Genomic DNA, 15,963 nt, shown 5'->3' with positions numbered 1-15,963 from the left:
CACGCGCACTGCCCCCAGCAGAGAAGCCCATGGAGGTGGGTGCCATCCACTCTCACTGAGCAGCCCACAATTGACGGGACACGCGGAGCGATGGGGCTTGCTCTTATCATGCTGAGAGAGGCCATCACACTGCCGCCTGCTGCCAAAGCCCCCGCCCTGCCCACTGTGAAGACACTGTCAGCTTGGGGAAGCTGCAGGGTCAGGAGAGGCCCCCGTCCTCTCCTCCAGCTCATCGCCTCTCCACCCTGCCTTGAAAAGAGCAGGGTCCAGAGCTGCCAGGGACACGGGGTGTTGCTGAATTCTGCTGCCTTTGGCTGGATGGCAGTGCTGAGGGGCCCTCTCTCTGCCCAAAGAAGTAACATTGCTCCCTGACAGAGAACTCACATGTCTGGGCCTGAACCTTCAACCAGACAGCTCAGGAAGCACCCTGAAAGCTGTGGAAAAGCGCAAAGATCCAGGAAGGCTTGCCAAAGGTGTCCAAGCCCTGGCACCATGTCCTTTCCCAAAGGAACACTGGTCCTGTGGTCAGGGCGTCCTCTCTGTGCAGCTCAGGGCACCCTTGTGATGGCACCTCTGAGCTTCTGGGGCTGCTCTGCTCTCCGTGCAGCTCCCCAGGGGCAGAGTCCTGCCCAGCTTAGCTCACCCCCAGGCTGCTGATGAGCCTGTGTGCAAGACACAGCAGGAGCTCCGCTCACGCATGCCACTCTCACGGGGGCTGGGATGTTTTGGGGCTAGCAGCAGCCCAGGGTGCTCAATTCCAAAGGTGCCTTCTGTCTTTCCCATACTCCCACTGGGCTCACTGAGCTGACAGCAAGGCTGTGCATCTATGGCCAGTGCTCTGTGGGCACCAAGAGGCTGCAGGGGTCTCTGGAAACACTCAGGCACCTCGCTGCCTCTTCCTCAGTGCCCACCGGCAGCTCTGAGCTGCACCTGGCAATGTCCCGCAGGCTAGGCTAGGCAAGGAAGGGGTGATGGAGAGTGGGCTTTGGGGAAGTGCTGAGTCCCAAGCAGCACAGCAATGCTTTTGAAGAGGAGAAGCAGAAAGGGCTGCGCTGAGACTGGGTACCCAAGAATGGCAAGGCCGCCCGTCGTCCCCAGGCACAGTATGTTGGTTCCCCAGGTACCTGGCTGCTCCCAGTTCATCAAGGAAGAGTTGCTCTGAGGCATGACTGAATGCACGTGCCCACAGCCTCCCGTGTTCGGCTGATGAAAGTGGTATTGGTGCAAACAGGCCTCTCCTCTTTCTGAGGAAGGAGGCAGAGAGCTTCTGCACATCCTAGGCAGTTCCTGAGCCTGAACATTTTTCAGTGCCTTTCCTTGCTCTCTTCCTTAGTTGGCAGGAGCTTGACCCACAACACCTCCCTTTTTGAGGGCACCCAGGCTTTCCAGGTTATTAGCCCACCAGCGCCCACATTCTTTTGTCTCAGCCCCAAAGATGCCTCCTCTGAGTTTTGGTGTGTGCCAATGGTTCTTCTGCACCCCCGCCTGCACCATAGTCCAGCCCCCACTTCACCCTCACAGTCTTCCTGACAAAGGGAATCATCTTGGCCTCTCTTTCTTCAGCAGAGCACAGCAGCAGCTGAGGCACCTGCCATGGATGGTAGTTCCTCATCCTCAGCTCTCCCCAGCCCTCTGCAGCACACCACACCAACACCAGCAGCTCCAGATGCTACATGTCCCATCTGTCTGGACACCTTAGACGACGTTGCCTACGTGAAACCCTGCTTCCACAAGTTCTGCTTTGGTTGTGTGCTCCGCTGGTCGAAAACAAAGGCCGAATGCCCCCTCTGCAAGCAGGTTTTCCAGTCTATTCTGCACACAGTGCTGGCAGAAGATGACTACCAGGAGTATGTCGTGAGGCCTCCCAAAGATAGCTCTGGTGCCTGGCGGCCGCGACAGAGAGCTCCTTGGCGCCCTGCCACCAGGAGGCACTGTCGCCCTGCAGCTCACCCGCAGCAGCAGTCCCCTGCTCCTCAGATGCCATCCTCTGCCCAGGACGGCAGCAGCCTGGAGGGGCCTCCAAGCCACAGCAGGCAGAGGCAGAGAGCCGGAGGGCTGTGGGAGCCAAGCCAGAGGCTGTCTCTGCACAGGCAGGCCAGTGCTGAGAGCAGACCTCAGAGACATGTGCCAGCGACAGAGGAGGAGATGCTGAACTTCCGCCGTGCTCTGTACCGCACAGGGATGCGCGTTCAAAGGGTTCCCCATGGCGGCCACCCCCAAGACATCTCCACAGAGTTCTTCTCCCGCAATCCGGACAGCATTCAGAGGTTGCTGCCCTGGCTCCAGCGCGAACTGAGAGTCCTCTTTGGAGTCCACCAGTCACTGATCACCATCACGGAGCTCATCGTCCTGACAAACCTCAGGAGGTATGACCTGGACAGTCAGGCCTTTGCTGACGACTTAGAGCTGCTGCTGCTGAGTCACACCAGGCATTTCATCCACGAGCTCATCAGCTTTGCCCAGTGCTCATGCAGCATGGAGACCTACGACCAGCAGGCCATATATGATTGCCACTCTCACAGCCAGCACGAAGGAGGCCCCTCAGCATCATTAAGCCCAGCAGCTGCTGCGGGTACAGCCACGACTCCAGGGCCAGCCCAGAGTCCATCCCCAGCTGGCAGCCCTGGCTATACAACGCTTCCTGTCACCTCGTATGCAGGCCCCCGTGACATTGCCACAGCCACACAATCTCACCAAGATCTACAGACAAACTCTGACAACAGGGCAGCTCAAGCAGGAGGAGAAGCCCAGAGACAGTTGCCGGCTCCTGCCAACCCCCAGGACAGTGACTCCTCGTCAGACAGCTGTGTCCTTGTGGGATATTGGAAGCCCTTGGCAGAGAGAAGCCCTGAATGCATTGTGCTCTCCTCAGACTTGGAGCACTCAGCCCCAGCAGGGGAAGGTGACACAGGGCAGAAAGAGCAGCCACTCCACACACCCAGCTGCAGCCACAGCAAAGCCAGGGCGGGCAGCTCGCTAGTCTCTGCCATGCCAAACCAAACTAGCTGGAGCCACCCCAGCTGCTACCCTGCTGCCTCCAGGGAGGAGAGAGAGCTCCAGCAGGGGCACATGGAGGACACGGCTGCTTGCGCTGTGCAGGGCTGCAGCCACGTCCCCTTTGCTGATGGCAGGGACAGGCAGCGCTCACCCGGGAGGCCCCGGCTGCCCACCAAGAGGAAGGCAAGCAGCTCTGAGGCCTGTGCCCAGCCCAGCAAGAGGCACGCATGGCCTCAGCAGTAGGAGGGACAGTGGGACTGCCCAGCAGACGGTCAGCAAGCAGAGATGAGAGCAGTCCAAGAAGCCTGGGGAGATGAGGATTACAAAAGAACACCAAAGCAAGTGGAAAGGGGGCTGGAGTGCTGCACTCTGAGGGCTGTCTTCAGCACGACGAGCTCTGATAGTCAGTTGGTGAGTAGTGTCATCCTTGGTGGAGGGGGAACTGCAATGCTAGGGGCAAAGACTTGTTAAGGTCCTTCTCAATGAGCTGAAGAAGGGCGTGAAGGGCTCCTGGGGAAACCTTGGAGCACGAGCTGGGCTAGGCACTGGCAGGTGCAGAGCCCGCACACATGACCACCTCTGTCTGTCCCCACAGCTGTTAGTCGAGGAGCTGGCTGTCTAAAAGTACCTTTGGCAGGACACTGCAGCACCAGGTTTATAGAAAGACCAGCGCAATGCAGCTGGGTGCCATGACAAATGCTGAGCAGAGGGAACGTGTCAGAACATCCCCATGCTGGGGATTCAGGGAGACCCTGAGGAGTCCCAGTGAGACAGTTTTCTCGTTGTCTGTGCCCTTTACACTAGTCTAAGAGATGAATGTCAACACCACTCCAGATACAGCATCTGGGCCCTGCAACATGGGCTCTCCTACTGCAGGATTTGTGTTTTCAATGGACACAGACCACTACTGTGCTGTCCAGGAGCCCCAGACGGACACGTGAGGATCGATGGCAGAGAGCAGTAAAAGGCTGTGCCAAGAGAGCAGCTGAGCACCGAGAGAGCAGGTCCTGTCTGGAAGCAAAGTCCCACAGCTGTGCGATGTCCCCAACATCTCCCTCCTCCATACCGGAGCTGACTTCTAAGAGGTTCCTCAGCATGACTCACTTGCCTCCTGTCACCCTCTGCTCTCCCTCAGCAGGCAAAGGAACGACACCCTGACTCCTGTCCTTCCCTGCTCTGTCTGGTGTTCCTGCTGGTGCCTTGTTTGTAGGAGCTCTGCACACCCATTGGAAGCTGAACAGAGGCAGGTAAGTGCGGTGGGAGAATTATGTGCACTGAGCTGCTTCGGGTAGGAATGGTTTGGATTGGGGTTTGGGTTTAGATTGCCTCCACGTTTTGCTCCTTTCACCCCACCTGCCCATGGGATTTTATCTCCTTGTGTGTTTTAATTCTTCCCCTTTGTGCTGTTGCTGTGCAGTGCAAGCCACGGTGTTGGAGCTGGAGCTACCTTCCAGGTAAGAAGCTGGCACTGGCTCTCTTCAGCAGTGCTCTTGCTCTTGTTCATTTCAACTCCCTTAAGCCATGTGGCATGGGAGCTGCTGGAGAGCTGCCAGAGCTCAGGACACAAGAAGATTGCCTTCAGTTGCCTCGCTCTCCTCTGCTTGGAGGCAGAGCTAGCAGCACAAGGACATGACAACTTCACAACCCCACTTGGAAGCTTCTTTTAAGCAGCCGCAAGATCACCTCCAGGAGGTGCATCACCTCAGCACGTCCAATGGCGCCTGCGAACTGGGCTGCAGCCCTGGTGAGTATGGCTTTGGCTGTGGGAGTTGGCAGGGCTGAGCAATGCAGGCTCTGGCACTCTCTCCCCAGGGCCCCTGCAATGAGGTGAGGAAATGCATGGCGTCTCTGATGTCTCCTCCAGGGCCACCCTGCAGATCTGCAAGAGCAGATCACGCTGCCTGACCCCTGCTCATCTTTCTCACAGGCACTTCCCCACCCCCATGCTCCCGGTGTCACCTCAGCACAAGGCTGGGGGGCAGCTTCCAGCATGAGCCCTTGTGCTGTTATGATGGAGAGCAGGCAGGTTGCTGAGAGCAGTGGGCAGGAGAGAGGCTGGTGCCAGATCAGGTGCAGACAGGAGCGTTGGCAGCTGGGCTGTAGGAAGGGCGGCCTGGGGAAAGCAGAGTGAGCTGCTGGGGGATGAGGGCTTCGTGATGGCGTGCCTGGCTTCAGGTCGCGGGTGGACAATTCCAACTGTTTGCTTTCCTGTCTCCTGCCCAGCACCATCTTTCCATGCCATCTGCGTGGCTCCTCAGGGCTTCTGTCTCCCTTCTATGACTCACACGTGCTTTACTCTGGGGACGATGAAGCGTGTCCCACGTGAGCGAACGCTGACCTGTCCGGTTCTTCTCCCAGCCTGCATTGCATCACCCACCTCGCGCACGGTGAAGTCCAAGATGCTCTTGAGGTGCGTGAACAAAAGGCCATGGGCTGATAGGATGCGGCTGGAGAGACCCTGCAGAATGAGTCCATATTTCCCACTGCCAGTGACATTCCTGCGCATTCCACACCACAAGTTTCATGGGCAGGTACTTTGCAGAGCCCTAACCTTCCCACACAAGGATTTGGGCATGACTACGTTGGGAGGGGGTACATCCATTTGTGATGTTGCACAGCTTTGGGGACCAGGCACTCTCCCCACATCGTCATGCAGTGCCCCACAGCCTGGCTCAGAGGAGCTCATCTCTTTGCCTTTAGGGTGGTGGAAACGGACGGCACTAGGAGACCAGGCCCAAGACGCTGTGGCTGAACTACTTGCTGGAATATTGTTCCCATTTACCATAGAAGGGAATAGGGGAGTGCCAGTATGTACCTTTAGCGTCTCAGTAGGGTACTGGATTCTTGGTCTTCAGGGCCATCAGAGTTCAAAAGAGTAAGTGGTATGCAGAAAAGAGAGGGGGGCAGATGACAGCCTCCGTTTCCAGCTTCATGCATGTACCACTGTTGGCTCGACCCAATTTACCTCTGAAAGTGGCCAGCTTACTGGTGGAAGTGCCAGCAGAATCAAACAACTTAGCTCCCTAGCTTTGGTGAATGAATTTAATTGAAGTTCCATTTCCAAAGGGGACCTGAGAAGCGTAAAACTCTCAGCTCCTTTGCACACCACTTGTGCTTGCAGGATGGGCAGCCTCACCTCAGTCTGACAGGCAGCGGGGTAAACTCTCCAGGGGGTCTGTCTCCCAGCAAGTTTTGGAGCCTCTAGAGAGCCCTGTGGATCTCAAGGCAGACAAGGCCTAGTGCACCTTGTGTCTTCAGCTGTGGGCTTGTGGAGTAGGGGAACAACACTTTGGCAGCTGCTGCTTCTCTGCAATGATGGTAAATGGAGCACAAAGAGAGTCATCCACAGGCGGACATCTGCATCACAAGGGTCTAAGGCTGCACAGGATGAATGCAGCACTCGCTGGGGGGTGATGTTAGCTTTCCCAGGGAGATTTGTGCCCTTTTTCTCTTCTGCTCTTCCACCAGAAATGATGCCAAAGAGAAACCTTCAAGTGGCAGCCTCTGAGATTTTTCCTTCCTACAAACTGAGCCCAGCCAAGAGCCTCACTGAGCCCAGCTCCATGTTTGTGCCTGCCACGTAACTCTTTGCTGCAAGTGGGGAAATGCAACCACCACAAGCATCTACAAAATGACAGCAGAATGACACTTCCATTTCCAGGACCTACGTAGACAGATAAGCCCAGGGAGCAGCTGCACTGGAAAGGCTGTCTGACACTGACAGAGCAACTCAGCACTGCAACAGCCATCAACCTCATACCAGACCTCTGCTGTGCCAGCTAGTCTACAAACACACTGTCTCTGCCCCACACAGCTGCCTCGTCTGCTACATGCAACCAAGAGCCAGCAAGAAGATAGGTCTGCAGGACACTGGCCACTCACACTCCCCAGGCACTGCTCTGCTCACTGCCTTCCCGTCCCTCCAAAACACAGGCACACAGGGAAGCTCTTGTGCTAACATCACAAGGTGGCCAAGGCACTCTAGGCTCACAGGGCATGTGCAAATGATCAGCACAAGATCAAGCACAAAGCTGGCAATGCTGCTGTTTTCAGAGGGGAGGATTCTGCTTTCTTCAGGCAGAGCAGGCTGCTACTTTCCACCCCCACAATCTCAGGAACCTCCACCTACTCAGGGCAGGGATTGGGTTTTTCTATAATAATACAACGCTACAGATATAACGTAGAAACATTTGAGAGTCCTTAAGGCCTCCTGAGATTGAGGCCTCCTGAGACCAAAGTAACCTCGCTTCCTTTCCTTTAGTTACTTGGACAAAAAGTCCCTGTGAAGGGAAAAAGTGTGCAGAGGCTTTGAAATGAGGCCCAAGCAAGCAGACAGCCCCAGCCTGGCGGTCTGCTGAAATGCCACCTGTCTGGCTGCACGGGCTTTGCAGCAGCACTCTGAGCTCCACAGCTGCATTCACAACCTGACCCTGGGCACATCTTCACCCCTCACAGAGACAGGAACCCAACAACTGTGAGACATCCTCAATTTCAAGCTACAGTGGCTTTGGGACACTCAGACAAATATGTGGCACCACAACCTTCTTGGAAAAGGAGGGAACACAGTAGCATTTGCAGAGCAAGCTGGCACTAACAGCATTTGTGCGATGCAGAAGTTGCAGCACAGCAGACGTGAACCTACACCCCAAGTCACCCATGGAAGCCAGGCGCACTTACAGAAGCCTTCACATCCATTCATAGCAGCCTCACCTCATTCAGCATGTCACGTCTTGCAGCTGCTTTCACAGACAGATCACAATGGTGGCAAAGATGTTGACAGGTACAGGCACACACCCTGGCATCCTGCCTCCATCCTCAGCAGTTTTAGGACTACGCCAGCAACATACTGGACTGGAGTAACCTAGAAAGAAAGAGAAAATCAGCGTGTTACTGTCAGCTCTGCTGGCCTTCCACAGTCGCAACAGTCGGTGGCAAATGTCTCCCCTCTGCGCTGAGCTGTATTTCTGAGAGCACAGCCTATGGGGCCACTGAAAGCTTCTACTCCTCTTTTTGGCACAGCTGAGACCATGTCTGTATATCGGGTCCCCTCTGGACACCCCAGTTCTGCAAAGGCCCAAACACACAGCAGGGGGTCCAGCACAGGGACACCAAGACAGTCAAGGCCTGGAGCATGGGGCATACAGGTAGAGGCTGAGAGAGCTGGGATTCTTAAGCCTAGACAAGACAAAGCCAAGAGGGACACGCATGCTGTGCACAGCTGGCTTATGGAGGGCACAGACAAGACAGAGATGGATTTTTTTGGAGGAGCACACTGAGAGCATGAGAGGCCACAGGGACAAATTGGACAATGGCAAATTCTTCTTACATATTAAGAACCCTTGTTCTCCAGGAGGGTGGCCAAACTGTGGCACAGGGATCCAGGCACGTCCCCACATCTCCATCCAGGCAGATAATCAAAACTCTACTGAGAAAGGCCCAAATAGACCTGCTCCACTGGGACCTGCCTTCAGCAGGCCGTTAGATCCCTATCTCCAGATGTCTCCCCATTGCAGGCTCGAGGCATCTGCTGTTCTCAGACTCCTTCCAAAGGCACCAGAGGCTTCGCAGATGCTTCCTCCACCACTGACCAAGGACAGAAAGCCTTGAAGAAGTGAGAAGATTGCTTTCTCCAGGGGAAACGGTAAAATCTCAAAGTCTCAGGAAAGCACAAGACCTTCAAAAACTGCAAGCCTGAACCTCAGCTGACAGAAATCACCAAACTGTAAGCATCTCTGGCTCACACCAGGATGCTCTAAGGTCAGAGCACGGTCACCAAGAGTCCTCACCCACGTTTCCCAGAAGGACACAGTGATCGCAGGCTGGGCTCTAGGAGCACAGCACTGCTCTGTCCAGACACCTCCTCCCATGGCTGAGCACCAAACCACTGGGGCCACCACACAGCTCCAACACAGCCCCTTGACAGTCAGCTCCCAAGAACATACCTGCCTGCCTCCAACAACCATCTTGCCAGAAGGCCTTCACTCCTTCAAAGAGCTTACGGCATTCCCTTGCCCACTTCCCAACATGCATCCCCCGCCTGCTCCTCCTCTCTCAGCAAACACTGCTGCAGATAAAAGATTTCATCAGGAAAAGCAAACAAGAGGCAAGGAAGGAAAAAGCAGGCTTTGTTTGCATCTCAGAACAAGGAGAAACACTCCAGGTCCTTTAGGCAGCATCCTACCTGCACATCCTGGCAAGAGCTTAGCAAGCTCAAGGCCTGGACCTCAGCGCACTGAAGGCAGCAGTCTCCCAGCATCTCTGGCCCATGACACCACAGCAGCCTCGGTCCTTTGAGCAAACACCTCCTTACTTCACAGGGCTCCTCAGCTCCCCAACCTGGCAGCACTCCTTCTGCACTGTACTGCTCTCTCCAGCTACCTTCCTCCATGCTGAGCACCGAGACATTGCAGCTACCACCCAGCCCCACCACAGGCCATGCCTGCACAGGGATGCAAACCGCATTCATCGCCCCTCGCCTCTAAAAAGGGTTGTCAGCCAACATCCACAATTGTATCAGCGACACACACAGCACTGCACCACATATGACAGCTGGCAGGGCACCCCTATGTGCCCCACAACACACAAAGCCCAACTCTACATCCTTCAACTCCCTTCTGCTCCTCCAAGCCCTTGCAACAGGCACTACCTACCTCTCAGCATCCACTCACAGCCCAGGGCCTGCTCACTTCCCACCTCCAGAAAGCACAGAGCAAGGGGCTCTCACAAGGGAGGAGCAGGCCAGCTCTTGCCTCTTGCTTGTGTCTCAGCTACCATGAAAATGAAATCTCTTTGAAAATGGGGCCCATAACTTTGGGGGGATGACATTCCTTCATTTCCCTCCAACACCCTTTGCACTCCTTCTCCAGTGACTGCATACTCAGACAGAAACTCAGAGACCTCTAACGTGTTACACTTCCAAATGCGTCATAAAAGCAGGTGGACACCTAAAAGACAGGCACAGCATTCAGACCTTGCAGGAAAATCTCACAGCCTCCCTACTGTTTCAACAGGGGGAATTTCTAAAGCACACACACACCCTGGGAATCAGAGATTACTAATATCATTGTGCACATCAGCACTAGATTCATTTAGCAGCTTCAAAACTCTACTTGGACTCTAGCTGACCAGGAATGGGCTGCAAGACTCTACTCAGCAAGAAGTACAAAGTCAAACTGCATGTCCACGTTCACCAGAGAACATCATCTGCATTTTAAACGTAGCAGGACTAACGCAGGATGATGGAGTGGAACAGAATTTGTGACAGATGGTATGGAACATCTACTTCTGCTTGACTGAGTAGCTGCAGTTCCATATTGCTGCAGAGCTCTGCAGGGGTCAACTCCTACCCTGGGCACAAAACCAGGAGTCACCTCACCACCACCATCCAGGCCATGTTGCTTCTCCTGACCTGTCAGCTGCTCACAGAGAGGGGACCTCACAAGTGCAAACCCCCAACACATGCCTGCTGCTGCTATGGCCTTCAGGGACAGAAATTTCCTCAAAGTAACTTCCCCTGCCACGAACCACTGCTGCCCTAGCAGGGACTTGGACAAGAGACCTCACACTCAACGCCCAGGCCTAACTGCCTGCTGCCGGTCTATCAGGGACTCAGAAAGACGGGACCTCACAGTCACCTGCACAACCAGGTCTCTGTCTTTCTTTGGCCAAGAAGACTCTGAGGCAAAAATTACCTCACTAGAACTTCCTCAGCCACGAGACAAATCCTGGCTGATCAGCTGCTCAGGCAGAAATGATCTCAAAAACACACAGCCCTGCCGCAGACCTGCTGATGGCCGTGGTCACAGCCCCAACAGCCTCTTCGGGAGCTCCTGCAGGAAAGCAGCCCCCTCGCCAGCACCTGCTGCAGCGATAGGGCACCCGCCAGCATTTGAATGCACCCGCAGCCCCCACCAGCCCCACTCGCACCCGCTCTCACTCCCGCTCCCTTCTCGCCTGCTTCGCTCCCTCCCTTCTCGCACCTCTCTCTTCCCTTGGCCTTTTCCCACTCTGGACTACGATTGGCTGAGACAGCCATCATTCCAATCCATCCCCGCCCTCCTCCTCAGGACAGCCAATAGGAGGGCTGCACTCAGGCGATGCCATGGCAACGCTGCGCCCTCCTGCCCTGGCAGCCAGCTCTGCCCCCTCCTCTCCCACCGCGGGACGGCGCCATCTTGTGGGCGGCAGCGCGGAGCGCGGCGGGGCCTGGGGGCAGCCCAGCGCCGGGTGCCCAGGCAGTGTGGGGCCCCGGGGGCGGCCGCTCTGCTGCAGGGGCCCCGTGGGGCTTCTTGCTGCCCTGTGCCCTGGGGGCTGTGCTGGGCTTGGAGGGCAGCCCTGGGTGCTGTGCTTGTGCCAGCCCTGGTGCCGGCGGTGGGGCCCTGGGAATGGCCGGGGTGCCGGAGCCTGTGGGCAACGTGCTGCTGCCGCCAGGGCAGGGCAGTGTCCTCTAGGCCCTCCTGCCCCAGCCCCTTCCCCAGGGTAGCCCCAGGGCTTTGCAGCCCTCCCGCTGTGCCTGGCAGGGCTGGGCCACGGCCCAGCAGGGGCTGCTCTGTGAGGGGTCGGGCTGTGCCCCGAGGGGTCGCTCCAGAGGGCTGAGGAGCCCCATGGGGGCACAGGGCAGTGAGGAGGGGGACCAGCTCTGAGCCTGCTGGTGCTAGGAAGTGGAGGTGTGGGGTCGTGAAGGGACTGGGGGAGATGGCTCTTTTGGGCTTACTGCAGCACTGCACCCCATAGCTCAGAGAAAAATCCTTGGGTCAGTCAGGACTTGGCAGTGGGCACCGTGCCTCCACCTGTTTCCAAGGTGCTCTCCCAAATAGGCTTTCTTTTGCATGCAGATGTTTTGAGTCCAACCTGCGCAAGGACACAGGCTATGACCATCTCGAGATGGCTTCTCTGAGCCCAAAACATGCTGTACCAACTTGTACCAAGCATGAAAGGATCAGAGGTCCTCTCAAACAGGCAGGGGACCTGGGGTCATTACAAGGTGGTTTCCTTATTGTACATGGACATTTCAGCAGGTTCTTGAGAGCCCCATGAGAGCAGCAGGCTGCCCCAGCCTCTGGGATGCAGGACCCCAATTCTTCTCAGAGCCAGGTCGCAAAGGGGGACACGATCCATGGAAAACCTGCCATGCATTCCCATGCCCCCCACAGACCCCAAAAGGCAATGGAGCTGGACCACAGAAGCCTTGAGGCTCAGCGCATCTCCTGCCCCATGACCCAGGAGTCCTGGCTGTCCACTAAGACAGATGGGACCCTCAGAGATGACTCTTGTGGCAGCCCCCAGTCCTGTCCAGCCACCCCCACAGCCCTGGATTCACAGCAGTTTTTGCAGTTACCAATCTTTGTGCAACATCTCGGGAAGAAGTACCCGAACCCTTACCCTCAGTGGAGAGCTGCAGGAGCCTTGGGAACAAGGAACTGTGGTCTCGGCTGATGGTGTCCATCCAGCAGTCCTCCATCTCGCCTCTTTGCCCTCGGCTCACCTCTGCAGCCCAGGAGGAGGGATGTTCTTCCCTTCACCCAACACTCCTTTTCATCGTGCTCCTGTTCCTCTGCGTGTCAGCGACGGATCCCAGCACAGCCCCCATTAACTCCTGTCTCCAGTCTTGCCATGGAGCCACTACAAGGGCAGCGGCAGGGAGGGCGTGAGCAGTGCCCAACAGCACCTAGGTCTCGGAGGGAACTGAGGGCCCTCACCCAGGACACCATGGAGACCTCCCTGTGATGCAGCACATCCTGCTGTGACCTCAGCTTGTGTCATCTGGGGGCACAGCAGGTCAGTGCCATGGAGATGGCACCGCCAGGGAGAGAGCAGAGAGATTTCCTCTCCCCTCCTGGAAAGCAGGCATCTCCCTTCCCCCAGCTATTTTCCCAAACTTTCTGATAAATCCTTCAAGAATGTCTCCAAGTGGTGTCAAAGTCAGGGAAACATCTGAAGTGGGGACCTGGAGAGGTCACTGCTGTGCTCCTGCACTCCCTGGCTGCTGCACGAGGCAACAGGATTCTGTGCAGGAATCTGGGGTTTGGGGGTTTGATTGGAGTTTGGCATTTTTACAGGATCAAAGTCCAGTGGGATGAAAAAGCACAAAGGGTGGCCACAGGCTGAGATGCTTAGATGAGCCTCAAAACTGTGGATCACTCTTTTATTTGAAGTAGGGTATAGGAGAATAAGGGACAGGACGTAACCTTCCTCCTTTAGGCACCAAAGCAGGCTCTTTGATTTGAGAAGCCTTCAGCAAGGTTTCTCGGTCTGTGGTGCTTAAGATAGAGATGATATGCCAGAAGAGAGCAAACACACAACATCTAGAGGGCTTTGCCTAGGAGACTCGTCCCTGGCAGATTCCAAAGCCGTTGGGCCAGGCCACGTAGCCAATTGGAGGAAATTTTCCCATTTCCCATGAACTTAGTCCACCTTTCCTTCTGTGTGAGCCTGAGGAAAGCCAGGTCTCATCTCTGGGCTTCAGATGGTCCTTGGGCTTTTCAGTGTCACTTTGGGGCTCTGCTTCTCCCCTGGGTACGCTCCTCAGCCCCCTGCCCTTCCCCACACCAGCCCCCTGGCTCCTCCAGGGATCTGTGCAGCCCAGGCACCCTGGATCCACACTGGCACCCTTGCTCTCCCATGATCTGTACAGCTCTGGCACCCTGGATCTCCCACATTTGAGGATTCAAGGCTTCTCAGGACATCCCTCATACTGCAGTGCTGCTCTCTGGGCTCTGGTGCAGAGCCTACAAGGCACTGCAATGCCTCAGGGCCTGCATTCAGAAGTTTATAAGGGCACCTCCCAGCTCTGAAGCTGCTAAAGCTTGCAAGCGTCCTTACAGCCAACCTTCCTGCTCTTCCTAGTCTCTGCAGAGCGCTGGGGCAGGTCTTGCAGGAGGGAGACTCTACCCCCCTTAAATACTGTCCGAGATGTGCCTTTCAAAGTCCCTACAGGAGTTAGTTTGCTTAGTCAGCCTCTAGTCATCTGTGACGCAGGGAGCCCAACTCTACCTGCTGGCATCTCTGCCCTTTCTCTCCCTTGTCTCCTGTGTGCCTACTCAGTCTTCTCCATGCACCAGAGGCATGGGAAGTGTTGCCTGAGAGAACTCAGCTGAACCTATGACACGTTGTGGAGCTGAGGGCCTGATGGAAGCAAGTCTGGGATGACTGTTCCCCCATCTCCTCTCCTACTCCCAGCCCAAGGGTTAGGAATGTCCTCTGGAGAGAGTGGTTGGTTTGGTATGGCTGGGATGGGTTTCCCTCGACATCGCTGGGTCCTGCCTGTGTTGCTCTGAGTGCCCAGAAAATTTCTCTTCTCTGGGGGCTTGCATCAATGTTTTCCAGATTTTTGTACAGAAAGATAGCTTACTCCAAGAGCCCCCAAATCCCTTCCCACACACACACACCCGCAGGACGGCACAATCTTGTGGAGATTTGTTTTGCTTCTCTGTCATGACAGACATCTTTTGAGCTACCGTCCAGATTACAGCAGGGAAAAAAAATGTTTGTTTAAAAAAATCTTATCCCTGGCAGCAAATACAAACTGACTCCTTACCCCTGCACCTCCACCATTCAGCAGAGCAGCAGCTCATGCCTCTCTGCTTTCCCCACCAGTTTCACCACGCACCCAGAGTGTTTCAGCTTTCCATTAGGAGGGAACATCAAGCAGTGGAAGAGGCAAAGAAAGCGGCTTCTCTCTTCTTTTCACTCTTCACCTGCTGCCTTAGGTTTCACTAGTGATGGAGCTCTCACAGCTCAGGGCTTCTCTGCACCTCTCAGGCTGCCGTGCTGTGACAAGAATTTCTGCTCTAAAGCAGGATTCAGGAAATGTGGAGGTTGCTGCGAGTTCTTATGCAGGTACAAAGCTGAGTGTATCAGCTAGTTACAGATTAATAATCTACAAGTAGAATCACGAAGAAAGGAATAGTTTCCCAGCAGATACAGAAGTATTCCTAATGGCACTTGAGGGATAGCATATGACATACTGTGAGTAATTCTGGTTTCCTTGGAAAAAAAAGGAACTGAGATTGCAACAAAAAGCAACAAAGGTAGGCTATGCAAATGCCCCAGAAGTGAAGTGCCAATCACACGGAAGCACACTCGGAGAAATCAGTTTGACATAGCCAAACTAAGACAGAGGAAACAGGATTGTTCCGTACAGGAGAAGTTGCTTTATGGAGAGAGAATCAGTTACCCTCACAAGCAATGCTGCCACAAGGAGCAATACCCATAAAGTTGCCATCAGGAAATGCCACTTGGATTTGAAAAGACTTCAAATTCCTGAAAAGGAAATTCTGCATGTGGCTCTCAATCAAGGAAATATCTCACAAGGGAACTTAAGTCTATCTATAAAATCGATTCTGCGATAGATTTGCCTGGAGCAGGTGACTGAACTCCAGGACCCAGGAGATTCTTTGGGAGGGGATGAGATGTCAAGGAAAAACAGGCAAATAGGGAACCAAACCTGAGTCACAGCGACAGGCACAGGAAGCTAAGCAGTGCCCCTTTAGCCTCTAGGCTAACCCCACTGCCCAAGCACACAGCATTCCTCTGTGTATAAGGAATAAGACAACTTAGTAACTGAGGAGCAAACCACAACAAATTAAAAGCTGCTTGTGCCTATGCGATGGAAGGCATCAGGCAGTCTTCTTGCCTCTTTCAACCCCAGCCATCGCTTGGATAAGTTTTAGAGTGGAAAAAAAAGGAGCATGAAGTGTATATGCCAACTTCTCACTGTTCCTTCAGTTTTTCTAAGGAAGAAGATAGGTCCTCCCTGATTAGAGGATACCTCTAGTATGGCCATACTTATCAATTTGTAAGTTATAATGAGACAGGGATAATAAAAGTTCTCTCAGACTGTGACACTCTGAGTGTGAGAGACTGTGTCACTCTGAGAAATTGAGACAGGTACATAAAACCATAGAAAAGAGGAAAAAAAAGAAGGAAATGGTCCCTTTGGAGAGATCATTAAGAACAAGCATTTGA

The 15,963-nt window shown here is 54.8% G+C and overlaps 1 protein-coding gene across 1 annotated transcript in view; it reads left to right on the top strand.

Moving 5' to 3' along the window:
* Positions 1 to 1,650: 1,650 nt before the first annotated feature.
* The window catches only part of LOC134154788 (E3 ubiquitin-protein ligase Topors-like), a gene marked incomplete at its 5' end in the record, with an annotated part of 55,312 nt that continues 40,999 nt past the window's right edge, over positions 1,651 to 15,963 (top strand). Inside the window, 2 exons of the mRNA XM_062601445.1 lie at positions 1,651 to 2,902; positions 5,356 to 5,407. Coding sequence (XP_062457429.1) covers positions 1,651 to 2,902; positions 5,356 to 5,407 — 1,304 coding nt within the window. The remainder of the gene's footprint in view (positions 2,903 to 5,355; positions 5,408 to 15,963) is intronic.

The sequence above is a fragment of the Rhea pennata genome, unplaced genomic scaffold (genome assembly GCF_028389875.1).
Source record: "Rhea pennata isolate bPtePen1 unplaced genomic scaffold, bPtePen1.pri scaffold_44, whole genome shotgun sequence".
Classification (NCBI taxonomy): domain Eukaryota; kingdom Metazoa; phylum Chordata; class Aves; order Rheiformes; family Rheidae; genus Rhea; species Rhea pennata.
This window is presented reverse-complemented; position numbering and strand designations above follow the sequence as displayed.